This window comes from Haliotis rubra, unplaced genomic scaffold (genome assembly GCF_003918875.1).
Source record: "Haliotis rubra isolate DU_JTF1 unplaced genomic scaffold, ASM391887v1 Scf53, whole genome shotgun sequence".
In the NCBI taxonomy this organism is placed as follows: Eukaryota; Metazoa; Mollusca; class Gastropoda; order Lepetellida; family Haliotidae; genus Haliotis; species Haliotis rubra.
The window spans coordinates 1,374,879-1,395,035 of NW_025767224.1; the positions used below are offsets into that span (position 1 = coordinate 1,374,879).

The 20,157-nt window shown below is 39.6% G+C and overlaps 1 protein-coding gene across 1 annotated transcript; it reads right to left on the reverse strand.

Annotated features, from left to right (window-relative positions):
* Positions 1-847: 847 nt before the first annotated feature.
* LOC124253020 (scavenger receptor class F member 1-like) lies at positions 848-18,768 on the reverse strand. The gene is made up of 11 exons (XM_046686736.1): positions 18,645-18,768; positions 13,408-13,863; positions 12,795-12,932; positions 12,371-12,502; positions 8,516-8,650; positions 6,882-7,016; positions 6,586-6,723; positions 5,732-5,869; positions 3,797-3,883; positions 2,742-2,814; positions 848-1,129 (listed from the first exon to the last, which is right to left on the reverse strand). The coding sequence occupies exons 1-11, from the start codon at positions 18,766-18,768 to the stop codon at positions 967-969; spliced, it is 1,719 nt and encodes a 572-aa protein (XP_046542692.1). The 3' UTR covers positions 848-966.
* Positions 18,769-20,157: the final 1,389 nt, after the last annotated feature.

A 20,157-nucleotide genomic window follows, 5' to 3' on the forward strand; every position in this document is an offset into this window, starting at 1 on the left:
AATGACTGGTTTGTGGCGTGGTTTTTGGTTTTCTTACTATCAATATTTAAGAGGAACACTGAAACAATGGTAAAATAATTAATTAAAATTCCGTCGACGAAGTGGACGTACTCTGATACAAATGACAGCATTTTGAAAGAAAGAGAAAATATAAAGTGTCGTGTTCCTACCTTTGAGTATACTCGTACACATATAGAGCTGCGTATTTGAAAAGCTAAGCTTATAAATGAGAAGTGAGATGGATTAACGCCGGCGTGAACGGTAGGTGGATAAAGTGTTGGAAGACCAATGATCATGCCGAGTGAGTGAGTGAATTTAGTTGTACGCCGCTTTCAGCAATGTTCCTGTGTCTTCGCGCATTGTACCCGGGGAGAGGGGTGGGTGGGTGGGGGATTGGGTAAACGTCGCGCCGAGCGAACCACTAGGCTACCCCACCGCCCCGATGAAGGGGCAAGCAAAAATTCCAGCAATATCACGGCATAGTTAATAGCATCACCTAAAGAACAGAGCAACCAACTGGTATTATGCCTGTTTGATAGTGATCGATAACGCCGGAGTGGTACAGTGCCGTATAGTAGAGATTTCCTATGATTATGGACCCGTGAAGGTCCGGGTTAGAATGTGCCTTCACTTAAACAAGCTTGTCTACCCGTGAAGGTCCGGGTTAGAATGTGCCTTCACTAACCCATGCTTGTCGTGAGAGGCGACTAACTTGGGTGGTCAGGATCGCTGACTTGGTTGACACATGTCATCGGTTCCCAAATGCGCAGATCGATGCTCATGCTTTTGATCACTGGATTATCTGGTCCAGACTCGATTATTTGCAGACCGTCGCCATATAGCTGGAATATTGCTGAGTGCGGCGTAAAACTAAACTCTCTCACTCCTATGATTATGACATGTTCTGTAGCTTTTATATGGTGTGAAATAGACAACAGATGTATACTATCCAGACTATCGTCGCTACTACATCTGTGCAGTGGTGTCTGAAATATTTAGGAATCCAGCGTTAGTGAAAGCATTAGAAGTCGTGTCTCCGTGGCTGGCGGGGATGTCGAGGTGGACAGGTTTCCCGTCGTTGTGGTTGTAGTTGGCTCGGTATTTGCTTTCATGACGGGTCACAGCACGCCTAAACAAAATCGTACCATATTCATTATGGGACATTAACACATAGTTCATACGGTTATTAGATGAATGTGTTTTACGCCTTCTCAAACCTTAAACTCCACAGGCTTTACATGGGGTACTCATCTGGCGAATCGGACTTTATCTGACTAAGGAACAAATCTTTGAAGGGCATTTAGAAGTGGAATGCATAAGAAAAGCAAGATTCATGGATGTCAACTTCACATTCATGATTCACAATAGAGACGTTGACATCCATAAATCTTGCTTTTCCCACTAAGAAACGTTAGGCCTTTGGGGCCACAACACCGCCCCTCATGCTTGCACTTAGTTTGGGTATGGATACATATAATGCCCTATGTCACTGACTCACAAGAGCAATTGAACAATTTCAAAAACCTTATAGTATAAAACCTTATAGTGTAAAACCTTATAGTATAAAACCTTATAGTATAAAACCTTATAGTATAAAACCGTATAGTTAAAACCTTATAGTATAAAACCTTATAGTATAAAACCTTATAGTATAAAACCGTATAGTTAAAACCTTATAGTATAAAACCTTATAGTATAAAACCGTATAGTATAAAACCTTATAGTATAAAACCTTATAGTATAAAACCTTATAGTATAAAACCTTATAGTATAAAACCGTATAGTTAAAACCTTATAGTATAAAACCTTATAGTATAAAACCTTATAGTATAAATCCGCATAGTGAAAATCAACGACTACATTATTTCCCTTTAACGTCAATGCAGTGTGTTACTGGTGGCATCCCGTGGAAACGACAGACAGCTTTAACTGACACACGTTGCTATGTCTATAATGTACACACATCAATTGTAACGCCGAGAGGTTCAACGTCATTTGATCAGTTTTCCATGGGAAAGGAAAGCCCGAATTGATGCAGGCCTCAGCCAGTGTGCGAAATAGTTTCCAACTGGCAAGCTATGCCTGAAAGTTACTAGCCCACAGAATAATTCACTAGCCCGAAATATGAATGTAGAAACCAAACAAATGATAAAAAAACATAGATGAGGATAACATATTGTCGGCATGACACTGGTTTCATCATTAAGCTGTTAGTATGAACACTTTTTTATCAGACCATAATCTTGCATGGTTTAAAAGTGTATTAAAACCTTACAAGTCGGAGAGAGTGATTTATTTACAAAATGAACCCATGAAAATTAACTAGCCAGTCGGGCCAGTGACTGTGGAGATTTAATGGCCTGACTGGATATTTACTAGCCACGTGCTAGCTGGCTATTTCGCACACTAGTCTCAGCTTGGCAATGTAAATCCCATTGATACAACTCATCGCACGGATATGTCGCGGAAAACCTACAAACATAATGGATTCGAACCTACTATGGAAGGTTTCAGGCGCGATCCCACAATTGATTAACCTCATTACTGCCCACACTGTGAATAAACAGACAAAGCACATAACATAGCTGGTTGCAAACGTTATCTATAAACTGCAAGATCTATCAGTCGGACACCTTCTCCTTATAACAGATACATTTCCTTTTATTTGCAAAATTGTCTTTCCTCCTCGACACGACACAGATGAAGCATAAAGGTACACAGTACAAGCGTGGTATACCTACCTCCACAAGAGGGTGAAAATCACCCCCATCAATAACGCGATGCATATTCCCAGGATTATTGCAGCAATTGTGTCTGAAAAATAGAGAGTATTAATATTATTAACATCAATTATTTGTGTGCATTCTGAAAAAAATATATTCCACCCCAACAGACCATACATAATATAATAATACCTAACTTACAGGTTTTTGCCAAGATTATCGTATGTTTCAACTTATTTTTTGTTTGAATTAAATGTGACCGAAATATGCTCACCTACATAAAGAAACATGTCTGCCAAATGATCAAAACCTATGCTGTTGTTTAGAGCCGCACACAGCAACATTACAGCAGTATATCATCCAATCTGGACCAGACAATCAAGGAGCATCGATCGACCTAAATTAAACAGGATGACATGCATCATCCCGATCCCGTGAGTCGCCTCTTACGACAAGCATGGGTCACTGAAGACCAAGTCTAACCCGGATCTTGCAGCAGCTTCTCTGTGGAACTCTCTCCCTATCGAGTTAAAATCATCTCCTTCCCTAAGTACATTCAAAACACGACTAAAGACTCATCTATTTCTTCGCTACAAGTGACTTCCAATCATCCGTACCTGCCAACTGTATATAGTTTTAACTTGAGCTCAGGAAGCGCTTTGAGCATATCCCTGTGACGTGGAAAGGCGCTATATAAATGGCCTATTATTATTATTATTATTATCTTCACGGTCACCTTCACCTGACCGTCAATGCAAGAAAAGTAGAGACCCGCGTGTGATGATGGATAAAATTAAAAAGTTTAACAAACAAATCAAGCTAATTCGACGTATTGTATTGGGTACTGCTATAAATGCTGTATTTTAAACCTTGTTTGTGGTGTTTTGCCGACTGGTTTTCGCCGGGCCTGCTTAATATTTGATTTTCTAATCCAATCAAAATGTAAAACATTATTTTGCCCGCAATACACATAAATAAAACATCGTGCATACTGGTTGTTTAGTACACTTATCATGTATCTGAAATATATGCGTTTTTGCCCATGTGGTCAGTGGAACGTTTCTGGCACGTACCGGCTCGGACTGATCCAGTGACATACTGGTGATCCACGGCGATGGGAGTACTCTCTGTCGAAATCCTTATTGGGTTGGGTTGATCGGCTGAAACAGAAATTGAACCGAGATGGTCAGCAATGAACATGCGTCCAGTGTCTTTTACGTTTGTCGAAAGTTGGTTTCCATGGCATACCCAAAGATAACCAAAAGAACATCTCATGTCCCGATAATTATTTTGATCCAAGCAACCAGTTATCTGCGTTATCCTTTACAACACACTGACATCAACGATAACCGACTCAACTTGAACCGGCACAACACACTGACATCAACGATAACCGACTCAACTTGAACCGGCACAACACACTGACATCAACGATAACCGACTCAACTTGAACTGGCACACCACACAATAACTAAAGTACTGTCGGAAATGCTAGAAAAATGCTTTTTGACTTATATTAAAAATTCAGAGGTATTACAGTTACTTAAATAACAAATATCACTTGAAGAAACATCTACCTAATGTAGACCGAGGGAATAAATTTTGAGACATGCCCTAAAATGTGTTTTTACTGATGAAAATACCAAAAACTTAGAAAAATAACGGGTAGTGGGACGTTATTTGATACAAACATTAACTGCCTGTGTTACGTCATCAGCATGCACGGTATCGACAGGTGAAATTGACACCCCAGCACACGCTCGGGGGAGGGGTCATCTCAATAGATGTTTTCTTCAAAATGTTGAATATGTGTACTTAAGTATACGTATTGGTTATGTAAGGGATCATTTGTGTATGTGTGTTTGTTTTGAAATAAACAGAATTACTGTACATTGGAAAGAATCCTATCATTTGTGTTATCTTGATTGTAGAAATGTGCAACGTTTTAATAAATGTTTTGCATGTCAACAGTATATTTCATTGCAAAAAATATAAATGTAATTCGGTCAGTTTAACCTAGTTGTGAACACTGGCCAAAGATTTAACGAAGTCACTGGTGTAGCTTCTTTAGAATATATATATATACTTTGTAGACCGCCCGTCTAAGTACTCCCTTGTCAAAGTTGTCAAGGATGCTTTTACGTCCCGGTTTTGCTTTTGAGACGGTCCCTGTCTTGTCTGATTTGTTTACAATATTTTAAAGTTGTTGGTAAGACATACCAACAGCTCTACAAGTTCTGTAATAAACCCTTTCTAAACTAATGAAAGGTTTACCTCTGTCTTTTTCAAGCACAAAAAACTTATAAACCTTTGCAACAATTGACTGCAAATAGTTGGCCTTAGTGGACGCTGTGATAAAGATGTGCATGCATGACGGGAAACTTATTTATCAAGACTTAACATTTATATTAATATTTCTTGAATAAAGAAACGATAATTAAGTAAAGTAACACAAACATTCAACATTTATTTGTTAAAGAAAAACGTTGATTCATATTTTTACACCACCTGTATTATTAGCATAAATGTAAAGACTATTTCAGATTTCTGTGGTTGAACTCTGAAAAAATCCTAAGTTGTTGTTTTGGTACCATATTCTCTCCTGTAAACTGCCCTTTAAATGCATGGGAATGTTAAATCGATTGAAATAAAAATTAGGTACACTATAGGCGAGTTGATATATTGACAACATAGTACATTTATCACCTGTATCAAAGTATTAAGACTAAAAACATTTTTCTAGCATTTCCGACAGTAATTTAGTACTTCAGTTCTCGCTCGCCAGACAATCTTCATGAGTGGTCTTAAGGACATCAGTAAAACAGCTCAATCCCATCATACACACATGAAATATACATGTAAATATGGCACTGACAGAAACAAGCTTCAAGCAATGACAGGAAAAATTGTCAGTGAGCAATTGTGTGAAAGAAGGTACCTTTCTTCAAAACTTCTGTGTTGAACAAGTCCGGAGAGATGTTTCAGATCCATCAGACGGACATACTTACGTCGAATACAGTCATGACCTTGCCATCCGTCTTCACAGCCATCTGCGCATGCGCCAGTAGATGGGTGACACTTGGATCCTTTGGCACAGTGCCCGCATCTGTATTGGCAGTCCTGTCCGTAGGTGAGGCCGGGGCAGCCTGGGGCACAGGAAGACACCGTTATGTAGATAACTGTTATGTGGCAAGTAAGAGGGAGAGGGTGGGAGGGAGGGAGAGGGCGTGCATGCGTGTGAGCGTGCGAGCGAGCGAGTGAGTGTGTGAGTGTGTATATTGTAACCGCCCAGTCACCATTGCTGCAAGTAAGATTACAAGTATAAAGCGTCATGCAGTACAACCTAGACTTTGCCACCCAGTGACTAAACGATGAGCAACGACCTCCGCTTACGTCGGGTGTTACAACAATAAAGTACACAGGGTGCACCCTGTATGGAAAGTACGAAGACAATGTAACGACGCTGGGAATCGAATTCGTGTTTTGCCCTGACGTGTGGAAGCTGTGACCATTAGACCATTAGAATTGGTCTTCAGCAACTCATGTGCTCATGATTTTGATCACAGGATTGTCTGGTCCAGACTCTATAATTTACAGGCAGCCGTCATATAGCTGGAATATTGCTGTATGCAATATTCCCAAACAACATACAAACATGAGAGGCGATTATGATTGTTGTAAGAAGCAACCAGCAAGTAGGACAGGTGAGTATGCGTGTCGTCGTATCACTGTGGCGTACATCGATGCTCTTGATATCAACCACTGGGTTGTCCGGTACAGAGGCGATTGTCTACAGACCGCCGTCAAGATAGATGGAAAGTGTGGCGTTACACAACAAACAAACAATAGAAAGGTTTCTTACTCAATTTGCATCTTGATCCAAACCACCCTTCATCACACCCTGACGAACAATCACCGGTCACGTGGTCGCATGGGCCTTTCCCAAGACAATGACCACATTTTAGGCCACAGTTGAGACCATACGTCTGTAACTTGCATTCTGGAACGGAAGTTAATGCAGCAACATCGATATATCATATATACAGTCAGTATTTTGACAAACAACGGTTTGTGTTTAACTCCCTGGCGGCTTTAATAGACATGTCTCGACTTATGCGTTTACCATTTAAATTTACATTTCAAGTTAAAAGTACTGACTTGTGTTACACATAGGACCAGACCATCCACGGTCACATCCCGATGGGCACTGTCCGGTGTCTCGGTCACAATCTTCCTCACCCCGGCAGTGGCCGCACCTCGTGCAGTTGTACCCGTGAGTGTTTCCGGGGCATTCTGTGGGAGAGATAGACTAACGCTTAGTCTCTGAATATATATAACCCATGCGAAAATGCTCATCACTATTTCTTAGAATGTTCTTTACACAATCAACATAGAAAGATCATGCTTAAAGCTATTCAAGATGTATGGGGTAGTAATTCTGTGATTACATTATGTGTTTTTTTAAACGGCATTGCAGATCTAACAAATCATAAAAATTAAATTATATTCAAAAATGTACATCAATATATATGCAAATCTCAACGATTCCAGTAGTCTTCTCTCTATACACCTTTTGTATTATAGCATTTCCCCCTGTTATCCTTCAGTCTTTCTCTGTCTATGTTTCTAATCATTGCTTGTGATGTAATTAGTTATTGTAAATATCTTCGGAGAAGGGTTTAATAAGTTGAAAGAACTTGTCCCCGATCCTTTTCACATTGTGAATAAAATATGTTTAAACTAAAATATATAATTTTGATAGTAACAAACAACCCCATTTAAATTGAATGGGGGAGATACTTTCATGAAACCCAAATCCCAGCTCCCGACACAGTTCTGAAGTCTAGAACGGAGTCAGTCTTGTTTCATGACATTCAACAGTGACGTTATTCTAGACATTACTATGGACAGTATTCTAGACATTATTCTAGACATTATTCTAGACATTATTCTAGACATTACTCTGGACATGACATTACAACATTACTCTAGACATTATTCTAGACGACATTACTCTGGACATTATTCTTATTCTAGACATTACTCTGGACATTATCTGGACATTATTCTAGACATTATTCTAGACATTACTCTGGACATTATTCTCTGGACATTATTCTAGACATTACTCTGGACATTATTCTAGACATTACTGGACATTATTCTAGACATTACTCTGGACATTATTCTAGACATTACTCTGGACATTATTCTAGACATTACTCTGGACATTATTCTAGACATTACTCTAGACATTATTCTAGACATTACTCTAGACATTACTCTGGACATTATTCTAGACATTATTCTAGACATTATTCTAGACATTACTCTGGACATTATTCTAGACATTACTCTGGACATTATTCTAGACATTATTCTAGACATTACTCTGGACATTATTCTCAGGTCCTGAAACATTCTGCTGTTGTATTGCCTTTTTTATTGTAAGCCTCATGTTTAAATATTACTTACTCCTTATTTATGATTCTCCTGTGGCCATTTACCAACAGGGGGGATTGTCCAAGGTGTCACAGACAGGTAAGTACAATGTAAACAGGTAAATACAACACAGACAGGGAAGTGCAATATACACAGGTACATACAATATACACAGGTAAGTACAATAAACACAGGTACGTACAATATACACAGGTAAGTACAATATATACAGGTAACGTCAGTGATGTCGGAGAGGGAGTGACTGTCAGCTATCGCCGCACCAGAAGATTTTCATTCTGAGTAATAAAGGGCCATTTTTCATATTTCCGTTTGTCTTCGTTCACACTTACGTATGTCACACCTGACCCCCGTCCATCTGTCCTGGCACCTGTTTGGACAGTGTCCAGTCCCGACATCGCAGTTGTCCCCCTCCTGGCATTGACCGCAAGGCGTACAGTACGGACCGTACGTCCCTTGGAAGCACTCTGGAAAAACACGCTGTTGTCATCCAAGGAAGAAACACAAAAACGTATCCAGGCTGCCTTCACTTAATGGAGCTTTCAAGAACACTTACAAATTTCGATTCGAACAATAAATAGATAATGCTGATTTAGGAATCGGGCAGAAAGACCTACATCTCTCAACACCATGACAGTATCGGTAAGTAACCCGTTCCTAAATCATCAAAACGCTATATCTGTTGCCGCTACCAGTGCTCTGTCAGTAACACATTGAGTGATTGCCGTTAGACCTGCATCATATACTACACATCAAAAGTTTAGACTCATTAGTGTAAATGTAGCCACTTACTTCAGTCAACTGTTCTAAACTAGATTTTGCAAAATATTCCATACTGTTTAAAGGTACTGTTAACACATGAACTGATGTATTGTAAAACAAATTCGTAATGTTGAAAAGATTATTGTCATGAGTTCAATATATGATGAAACTCAGTGAAAATTGGCGAATTCTTAACAAAACTTTACACCAAAACACAGCTGTTCACATGCACGGTATTTGCACATGCTTTTCAACAATTTGATGCATTATCCTCATGCAATTCATCTGCATAAGGTTTGCAGTTGGTTCCCTTAAAGATAGTGGTAAACTTTGTTTTTGTTACTCTTTAACCATTACATATGAAAGATTTGTGGTTAGTCTTATGCGGAACACCAAATTTATTCTTTAAAAACTTGTGGTTAATTAATACCGAGCGATTAAAAGTGGCCAAAAAGTCGCCTGCTTCCCTCTCGCCCGCCAACGAAACCACAGACAGGTTACGTAACTCTGTCGCCAGAGCACTGCAGTGACGTCATATGAGGAACGATTTTCAGTTAGTTGTATAGAAAATGTGTAGCACGCTCATCATTTTGATGATTTCTCGACATCAACGACGACATGCCGAATCGTTGCTTTGTCGTCAATTGCTCCTAGTGGTCGGGCGATGGTGTCCCCATGCACAGATTTCCACAGGACCCGCAGTTCGTGCTAAATGGGTTATGTTTGTGAGTGCGAAGCGAGCGTTGTGGAAGCCTGAAACGATATCTTACTTGTGTTCAGATCGCTTCACGGAAGTTAAAGAATCAAAACTACTTACTAGTTGTAGTAAAATATGCATACGATTGATGACCATAAAGATTTTCTATGACACAACTTGTAACATAACGATTTCTTCCTCGGAACTGAGGTTGTGGTCGAAGTAACAATAATATTGTAAGTAGTATTATATTGACACCCACCTCGCTGCCACGAGAGAAATTGTTATGATATACGCTATGTCATGCAAAATCCTATTGGCCATCAATAAAATACATATTTTACTACCAGTAGAAAGTAGTTTTGATTTTGTAACTCGGTGAAAACAAACCTAAATACCATTTATCCTCAGACTGGCGGATGTTCCCGACAGGGCGCCGCCATTTTAAAATAAAAAAATCTGTTAGAATTAATGAGATTATAGTTTGTTTTCATCAAGTTAGAAAATCAAGACTACTTTCTACTCGTTGTTAAATATGTATTGGAATCATAACCAAACGGATTTTGCATGACACAACTTATAACATAACGATTTCTTCCACGGAAGCGAGGTGGGGGTCGAAGTCACAATACTGCGCGATAAATTTCTTGCTACATTCCATGGTTAATGTCCACTCACCAGTATGTAGATACTAGTCAATGTGCGTCTTTATATTTGGTCTTATAATCCTAATTAGTTTATTATCACACTTGTATGCATTTTGAAACTAAATAAAAAGCAGACGATCTGCTGATACTTATAGTGAATTTATAACAGAACTGTAATATCTAGACATTTTATAGTTTGCCAATGTGAATCATAATTCGCACACACACCCTAGTGCATGTTGTCTGTCTCATTACACTTCACGGCGAAAACAATGATTCTGTTGAATGCTACGACAAATGAATAAAAACAAAATGCAAATATTAAAATTAAAACAGATTAAAGTTATAGGAACAATATCAGGCCATTACCTTGTTCGAGGAATGTATCCATCAATATCCACAAAACTGTTCCAAATGATGTGCCTTTTAACAGTTTAATATACGAAAAAGTGATAAATCTTTTCAGGTATTGGTGTATAGTCTCATTGGTCACCCAAGATAGCACACCTGGCAACTAATTGCATAATGTCCGCCTTTCTTTAAAACAGTAATTTAGTTAGCCAATAATGGGCAATCAATCAATGTATTGCCGGTTAATCCTTTGAAAGAAGGACGTTGTTTTACGCAGACACCGACACGACAGAGTGTATTCAGTATAGATTAGTAAATCTACATACATAAACACTACCTTTTGACAATTCCGCTGTGTAAGATAAAAGTAATTAATCAATCAGCGTGTTATCGGTTAATCCCTTTGATCGATGTTTATAATGTTGAATATTTACTCCAGACACAAGAAATGCCAAATGGGAACCTTTGTCGGGTAATCTAAGTGTGTTACCACTAATTATACCTGTTATAAATTCATTAACTGACCATCAAGTGAATGATGACAAATAACATGTGTAGGTTTATACCACCTAACACGGGTTACAACGAGGGAGTATTAATTTCTGTATTGCATGTGAAAAACTTATGGGCCGACACTGTTTTGAGAATACAAACAGATTTTTACATGACATGATTAAATATCGAGGTAAAACAACACAGAAATGGGATCAATTTGGATCAGTCATTATACAAATAGGGCCTAACGACACCAATCGATTTTGACAGAATCGTCTATGAAAACAAGTTGTAACTCGGAAACTAGGCAAAGCAGGAGACAAAATTAAATGACAGTAGATTGTGAGAACATATAGCTTTCATTTTCCACAACAATTGTCACGATTTCAGGTTTATACAAGCCTGTAAACACGATAATTTACCCATAACGATGCCAGTTAGTGATTTATGTATTTGTACCCCTAGGGTTTATGTACCTTTAAGTTAGAAAGAGTCAGTGATTTCATGAAATCCCTGTGACCCCCAGGGACTTCATGTATTCCCTAAAATTTCCAGGGTTCCATGAAATTACTGAAATATTAGCTCAGTGATTTCATGAAATCCCTGTAAGCCCTTATTGAAATAGAGAACACCAAATTTATAATGCGAGTACAGAGTATTTCCTGATAAAATTCATTTGTTGGGACAAGATAGAGTGTTATCATACAAGCTATTACACTTCAGTAGCACTTTAAAACATTTACAACGTATTGATTTACACTGGTTAGGACAACAGTTACATTTCTGGAAACCCTGACCACCACAATTCGACTTGAAAATCACAGCTGTGTGGAGAAACGGTTCTTTGTCCATTGTCACATCATTCGTAGAAAGAAGACGCTGAGGACAAACATGAAATATATGGTTTGAAAAATAAATTGTCAAAGTTTTTAACTCCAAAGAACTAAGGGATGAAATGAGACTCAGCAGTAAAGTTTTAAGCTACAAACATTATTTTCACACATTCACTGATATCCTAACAGGGAATGTGTGTAGTGGAACACCAATAAAATCAGTAATTTTATGAAATCCCTGCAAATTTTAGGGAATACATGAAATCCATGGTTTCACACATTCCCTGTAACATATATACATATAGTGAGTGCTTTAGGTGAGTCTAAACTTTTGATGGGTAGTATATATGGTAGATCAGTGGAATGGTGTAACAGTATATTCTATCCTGCCATACCCCTTACCTCTGTCACACCTGTCGCCGACCCAGCCAGGCTGGCATATACTATTGGGGCAACGTCCTGTGTCCACTTCACATCTTTCACGACATCGTCCACAGGGAGTACATTCAGGCCCGTATGTGTTGTTACCGCACTCTGTAATGGAGGTAGATAACTCTCCGATGATATCTAATAAAGGCACTATCCGAAGGTACTTTTTGTTTGTTTGTGGGAGTGAGTGAGTGAGTGAGCTGGTTTAATGCTGGTTCTAACAGCTTTTAGAACTTCCCAACTTTATCACACAGGTGAACGTACAAAGCACCCCGATCTGTCACGTGCACATATGTATATTGGCGGGTTGTATATGTATATATTAACTGGGGCGACAGAAATAGCCGTTTGATTAAAGGCCCTCGATCGTCCTGGGGTTGATTCCCTACTATCTTACCCTCAGCACAGAGAGAACCGGTCCAGCCAGTTTGACATCCATGTGGGCACTCTCCGCTATCCGAGTCGCACGCAAGGCCGAATCTGCAGTGGCCACACACATCGGTGCAGTTGTCGCCGTAAGTGCCGCCATCGCAGGCTGCGAAAGAAAACTAGGTAACGAAATTGTATCCATGTAAATGTCCCGAGAATGTTGTCCTTTTCAATCCCGTCAGTATACATGGCTCCCTCGAATAGTTTCCCTTCCTTACTCCATATACGGGAATATGGGATCAGATCGAAACGAAACTGATTCCACAGGAAAACAATTTCAAATGTCCTCTGTACTCTTTAATAAATGCTATGATATGTCCACTCTATTATAATAAATCCACAAGGACCAAATCGCAACCACCACGCTTAAATAGCAACTCAAATTAATAAACTATGCGTTAAGAGATGGATTGGCCTCACTTGTGAAACAAAGCCTTGTTGGCATGCGTTGGTCACGTTATCACAAAGAGCGGAAATGACACTGTGCTTAAGATATACTAATGGCTAATGAGAAGTTGAATTTGTACCAAGGTGGTTTGACTCGGCGCTGATGACCATGCTTATGAACTGGTGATACTTACGAAGGTGGAACCTGAACTCTGCGGTAAAGTTATACGATGTGACCTGGAAAAAGTTGATTGGATACTTTTTCTTTCCTTTAAACTGCAGGAGAGGTTTTGTCCTCAAGTCCCCTTCCCTCCCAATGCTGACTGACCCCTGTCCATCCCAGGCTACCCAGAACGTGTTGTATTCTGTACAGTTCAGCACCGTTTTGAGCTTGTAGTTCGGGAACGTATTGCAGGAGTAGCAGCCCTCGATGATGCCAGAGATTCGGTGGGACTTGGTGACACCCAGGGAAATGAAATAATAGTTTCCTTTTGTGGGCGCCACCTTGATCTTCTCCGTCAACAGGACATACACGTTGCCGCAGGACTTCACTTGAAAGGTCAAGGACGTGTGACCACCGACGGGGACGCCGAAATCATTGCCGAGAACAAACTTGGCCTTCCCGTCCGTCTTGGTGGTAACTACACGAGCTGAAACTCAGACGTACAGTGTAGTTAAGAAACAAGTTGAAATGTGTCTAGGTATACCTCTGAGTTATAACTCGTGACCTATGATCACGCTGTAGGGCTCACCGTTTGTACCATCGCCATGGCAATAGCTTGAAATGGTTTTGAAGATTATCATAATACTACTAATGTTTCTTAAATGACCATTACTATCATACGTATCTAGGTGTGTATAATGGTGGCCTGAGAGAGAGAGAGAGAGAGAGAGAGAGAGAGAGAGAGAGAGAGAGACAGAGAGAGAGAGAGAGAGAGAGAGAGAGAGAGACAGAGAGAGAGACAGAGAGAGAGAGAGACAGAGACAGAGAGACACAGACAGAGACACAGATATATAGAGATATATAGACATATATATATATATATATATATATATATATATATATATACATACATACATATTTAACATTCTGGCTTTGAGGATATTTACCTGCATCAACGTTTTTCAGAACACCAATCTGAATGAAGAACAGTACACCTTCAACAATTATATGTTGTTAGCTAAACATTTATTACTCTATAATGTGTTAAAATGGGAAAGCCACATTTGGAAAATACAAATTGCCGCTAAAGCCACATTTCAAGCACAAACCCCGGTGCCGGGAAAGCAACATTTAAGAAAAACAGAGATGAAAATGGTGTGGCTCAACTGACAATGGGCGTGTTTGAGTGATCGTGTGAATGTGGCTCTCCCGGCAATGTGCTATTAGCTAATCCATGTTACCGTAAATAATGTGAAATATTCATTATGTAAAATATAGAAATCCAGTTGAATTGTTCGTGGAGAAAAGTCCAGATCGCGCAAACTAACTGCCTCACGTATGTACTCAAACACCTTTTACGAATTATTTATGATTATACAACCCGTTTTTTCTTTGAAGCATTTTAACTTATGGGAGGGTCAATTCAATGTTGTATCCGTTTCTGTTTTTTCCGTGACTGTTTGACATAGGAGCTATTGTTGCCTCAGTTATTATGTTTACTTTCATGATAAAAAGTAAAAAAAACCCTAAAGATTGTTTTTAGAAGAATGACCATTTATTGCCCAAATCTACTAAAAACAGCCACATATGTAACGCCTAACTCTTTCCATTTCGTAGCTGTTTTTAAGCAAAATTTATGACTACTAGTAGATTTTCCAAAATCAGTATTTTTGCCGCCATTGCGGTAATGACATTTTGATTTAAAGTTTTATTTAGTTATTTAGTTATAATTAAATAGATTTAAAATAATAATAATACAAGTTTTCATGCCATCTAAAACCGTAACTGTGAACTTTCGTCAGGTTATGTTAACCCAATCAATGACGTCTCAGCTTCAAGTGCTGCTCCTGCTTTAATGGCAATAACGTTAGTAGTCGTATATATGTCACTATCCTACAAGTTTTGAATGGGGAATCCTATGTTAAAATTTTCGCAAAAAAGAGGTCCCCAATTAGCGAGCTCTGCCGCGGCGAGCAACCGCCGCCCACTAATTAAACACATCGCGCCGCGTAGGGTAAACACCAGCCCCGGGAAGCTAGCGAGAAAAGTACACAGACGTCCGATATCGAGACGTAGCTAAAAGTATTTTAATGAGACCGCTGTTAATTAATTAGACATGCACGCGGTCTTATAGTATGAACAGAACAACCAAACTGTAGAACTTGAAAACGACAATTAAATGTGAATGATATCGGTAGTTAATTAGTTATGGGCGCAGAGTCTTAAGAGTCATATGAGTTTGAATATCTCGCCGAGAAGTGTTACGCGCGCACCAACGCCATTCGAGAGTGCCTAGGCTTTAGTGTAAAATGTCCTACCTGTGTGACTCGTGTTCTGGTCTGCTTCCAGTGGACGCAAACGGTGAAGATTACCAAGGTCTATTTACTTGTGTGTATTGCAAGACCAAACTGAAATACACAAACCATCGTTTCTTAACGCATAGCAACAAGTGTGTTGCGAAGAAAAAGGTGTCTTCAAAGATTCACTCCTGCTCGTGTAAGAGAGTGTACTACACAGACTAATCCTGATATACAAGAAATTTTGGTGTCAGTACAGAGACTATAGACTGATGTCATTCCGCTAGCGCCATCGGACACTGTACATATCAACCAAAGCTCCTAGTATTCTCGTGTGAATACATGTACACAACTGTTCAACATCAACAACAACCAATGAAAGGTACTGTTAGGAAGTGCATTATTTATTTATTTTGTCATCTTCATTTTTATCTTGAACTTATAGGAAGTTTGTTTTGTGCCCGCATCATCGATGTATCGCTTTAAAACGTCATAAACATCAAACGAGGTCTTCAGCAGGGACGCTGTAAGGAAAAAGAAACATGTTCAAAGGTCTTATCATGCATGGGTTCCCACAAAACCATCATCTAAAGCAATGCCATATACACACGGATCCTAAGCAGACACAGAAAAACAGAACCCTACGACGATTATTAGGGGCACGGGATTGAGCGATCATCAAAATCACGAAAGCTTTGAAAATGGCACACCGGAAAAAAAATAGATGAGGTAAGACATATTTTATCAATACGCAATGTGAGAAGTTTCGTTTGTCATATTAATATCATTAGTCTGTATAGTAGAAGAAATGTTCGATGCAAGAGAAGGTGATATATTCAATATGCGAATAATTGCGCGGTTTGATAAACACTTCATGAAAATGTTTTTTCTCCATAATATTAATAACATCAACACCTGTAGTAGAAGAGGTAATAGAGGTGTGTGTGTGTGTGTGTGTGTGTGTGTGTGTGTGTGTGTGTGTGTGTGTGTGTGTGATGAATAATTAATAATGGAAGATAATACGTACTGTGATGAGAGGTGATATATTCAATATGACGTTATGTTAGATGAATTGAGCAGCATTATGTTATAAGATGAATAATTAATAATGGAAGATAATACGTACTTTTGCATAATCGTTTTCCGTGCCCTATACTAGGCTCTTGCAATTGGCTCTGCTCCGCTGCCACTCGTCCCACAACTCTGTTATTTTCGTTGCGGGATCGTTGATTAATCGGGGGCGAAGGTGGACGACACGCCAACACAGGGCCAGCAATATACGCTGCCGAGAGACTTCGAGGTAGTCTATAGGAGTAATCATCAAAGAGTCTTTCACGTTTTCTCTCCATTTAGCGCGTCCAACAGGCGGCGGTAATATGGGACCACGAGCTAGTTCTTTCACTATCCAGCGTCCAACAGGCGATACCACTACAGAGCCATGTTTTGGACATGGAATCGACATGAGTAACCTCCACCTGTTTCAATTTGTCACGTCCAAGTGGTGGTAGAGTATTTTCCGAGTCGGTCGGCCCTAACATCAAGGCCTTCAGACCTTGCCGAGTCACTACCGTTATTAGCCATCATCATCATCATCAGTTGTATCACTCACCACAAGTCTATTGAGAAGGAAAAGTTTCGAAATAGTCACGACTTATAAACCCCAGAGTACTAATGGAATGAATAACATTACTCCCACCAAAACCTCAACCACTTATTTTCTACACGTGGTTAATTACAAACACATGATGTCTCTATTGTCACACCCTCACGCACGAGTTAATATTCCCCATTTCATCCCGAAACATCATTAGTGTGATTTCAATGAATATTCACGAGTTGAAGAGGGTAGTATGTAGTAAATACAAATAGCTCTAGTCTCGGTGAACGTCAAAACCTAGTGTGTCAACTGTATAACGAAGGGACAAACACGTGGCCAGATGGATAATACAAATACTGGTCACTCAGCAGCGAATATTGTGTTCAACTTATGATGTCGTTTTGATGGAGAGAGGTATCCATTCGGCTAAGGTATTCACCAAACCCTGTGCAAAATGCACAACATAACATCATTCAGAGAGAGTTGTGTCTTGAGTGAAGCGGAGGAAACTAAACTAAACTTTCCACAATGGAACTGTGACTACGTATTCTCTTTGGATACTCCGCTGTCAGTATGTACCCACAGGAAAACTCTCAGAGATCCAGTTGAAGAACGAAGCGTTGAGCAATTCGAACTACAATGTATATCAATATCGCTTACGCGATGAATACTTGACATTCATAAAGCACTTTAGAAGAGAAAAAGGAGACGAATCCTTTAACAATATCAGTGGAAACAAATCTGAACAAATTAAAGGAGCAGCTATCAGAATGGGTACATACAATCAGAGACCATATTATATGGTCTCTGATACAATACAACATCGCATCGCTCGCGATGAACTGTAGATATACATGGAATCAAGTAGCAGTCGTAGATTATAATAGACGGTGAGGGTGTGTATTCATCTAATGTAGGCGATACTAATACAGGATGTGTAACCATATGTTCTACAATATCAACAACAACAACAACGTCTGAAGGTAAGAATTCACATTTATTATTATTATTATTATTATTTACTTGTAATACTGTGTTTCATTTTTTTTATTACTTATAAATCACATCCACATACTCACGCGCGCGCACGCACACACACACACAAAATGATATATGAATAAACACTCATCACATAATTATACATGAATAAACATGAATCTAGTATACACACGCACATAATGATACATGAATAAACACTCATAAGATAATTATTCATGAATGTAGACGAATCTAGTTTTCACGCGCGCTACTCTCTCCCCCCCTCTCTCTCTCTCACACACACACACACACACACACACGCACGTATTATAAACACGAAGTTAGGTATACAGAGCTAGGTAATGGTGGTTGATGTTAATAGTACGTAAGACGCACTGGCGGTACACTTTGTCGAGTAGTCTTCGGGGATGGCGACGTGCTGCACCAGTGCGACGTCGTCTATGCTCAGTGACGAGAGGTGGATCTCGTAGTATTTTATCAACAAATTGTCGGGGGTCATTTACGAATTTTGAAAATACGTCGTTAACGAGTATTATAACTGAGGGTGTGTAAATACAGCTACTGAGACTCACCCTCTTTTGATTGTCATCCCTCGGACGCGGATCAATCAACAAATTAGCAATCAAAACACGCTCACAGCGGACACGGTCAGTCAAAGATACCACTGTTAATTACTCGCAAATTGCTCGTTACTCTGATATAGCGTCTAATAACGCTCACCCACCTTGCTCGAGCTAGGGTAAACCATGGAAGTAATTTCGTGGATTAGTTATCACATAAACACCCGTAGATTCGTGTTTTTTGACGATACATCTAGAGGCGTTGAAGTGAGCACGTGCATTAATTAACTCAAACCCTCGAGAAGTCCTGTTTTTTGACGATACACATCGTTAAACCTCAGTTGTTTATGGAGAAGATATACCGAGACGTGTAATGAGAAAGGATATTGGTCTTTCCCGACTATATCTACATCGTGCGCGAGTAAGTGTATTCGTTATGTTCCTTTCTGTAGACACGTGCAAACATCTACGTCCCATAAGCTCCTTTTTGACCCCAAACCGTCCACCCTAGTAACAATTGGTCATTTTGCTTCGATTATGTTTTCCTGCACCGCGCATCCCGTCGCTAATTGTTATTCTCCCCCTCGCATCCTACCGCTAATTGTTATTCTTTTCATGTGTTTGTATTATGTGTAAGGATATAAAAGCTACCCGATTCTCTCTTCAGACCATACAACTCGCCACCTCAGCACGACGACGTGATGGACATCTTGAAGAAGAAATTCAACACAAGCAGCAACGCCAAAGCCGAGAAGAGAGATGTGAAACGTAAGGCACCACAAGTAGCTGAATCGAATTCTTCTTCGAAGAAAACGAAAAAGAGAGCGGTGAACTGGAAGGACGACGAGCCCGAGGACCCAAAGACAGCAGAGGAATGCTCCTCACAAGATACTGATATAGTGATCTGTGACGATGACGATGTCTACGCGCTGAGTAACCTAACTCAAAAACAGAGCGCTTACTACGACGATGACGCTACCAGCGATGTTATCCTGTTAAGCGATGACAGTGACGACAACGACTACGACTTCGGCAACCCCAACGCGGTACACTTCACTTTAAAGGACACTATCTCCAGAAAGATTTCAATCAAGATCGATGCTGGTATGATTTACATCCAAAAATATACATTTGCATCATCGAGAAACCTGCGGTTCCAAGAAAAAGTCGCGAGAAAGGTAGATACAACTTAAGATGTAACAATTATATATTAACTATTCTCTCCATTTAATGTGCGTGCGTGTGTGTGTGTGTGTGCACGTGTGGGCATGCGTAGGGGGAAAACTTAAGATGTATTATATATATTGTAGCTTTATTTAACGGTATAT

Bases quoted from the DNA above. Each gene is read 5' to 3' on its own strand.
- LOC124253020 (XM_046686736.1), bottom strand. From the start codon at position 18,768: ATGACCCCCGACAATTTGTTGATAAAATACTACGAGATCCACCTCTCG. The intron at 6,724-6,881 runs GTCAGTACTTTT...CTTCCGTTCCAG, and splicing joins TGGTCCTATGTGTAACACAA to AATGCAAGTTACAGACGTAT. The intron at 5,870-6,585 runs GTAAGAAACCTT...CCTGTGCCCCAG, and splicing joins TGGATCAAGATGCAAATTGA to GCTGCCCCGGCCTCACCTAC.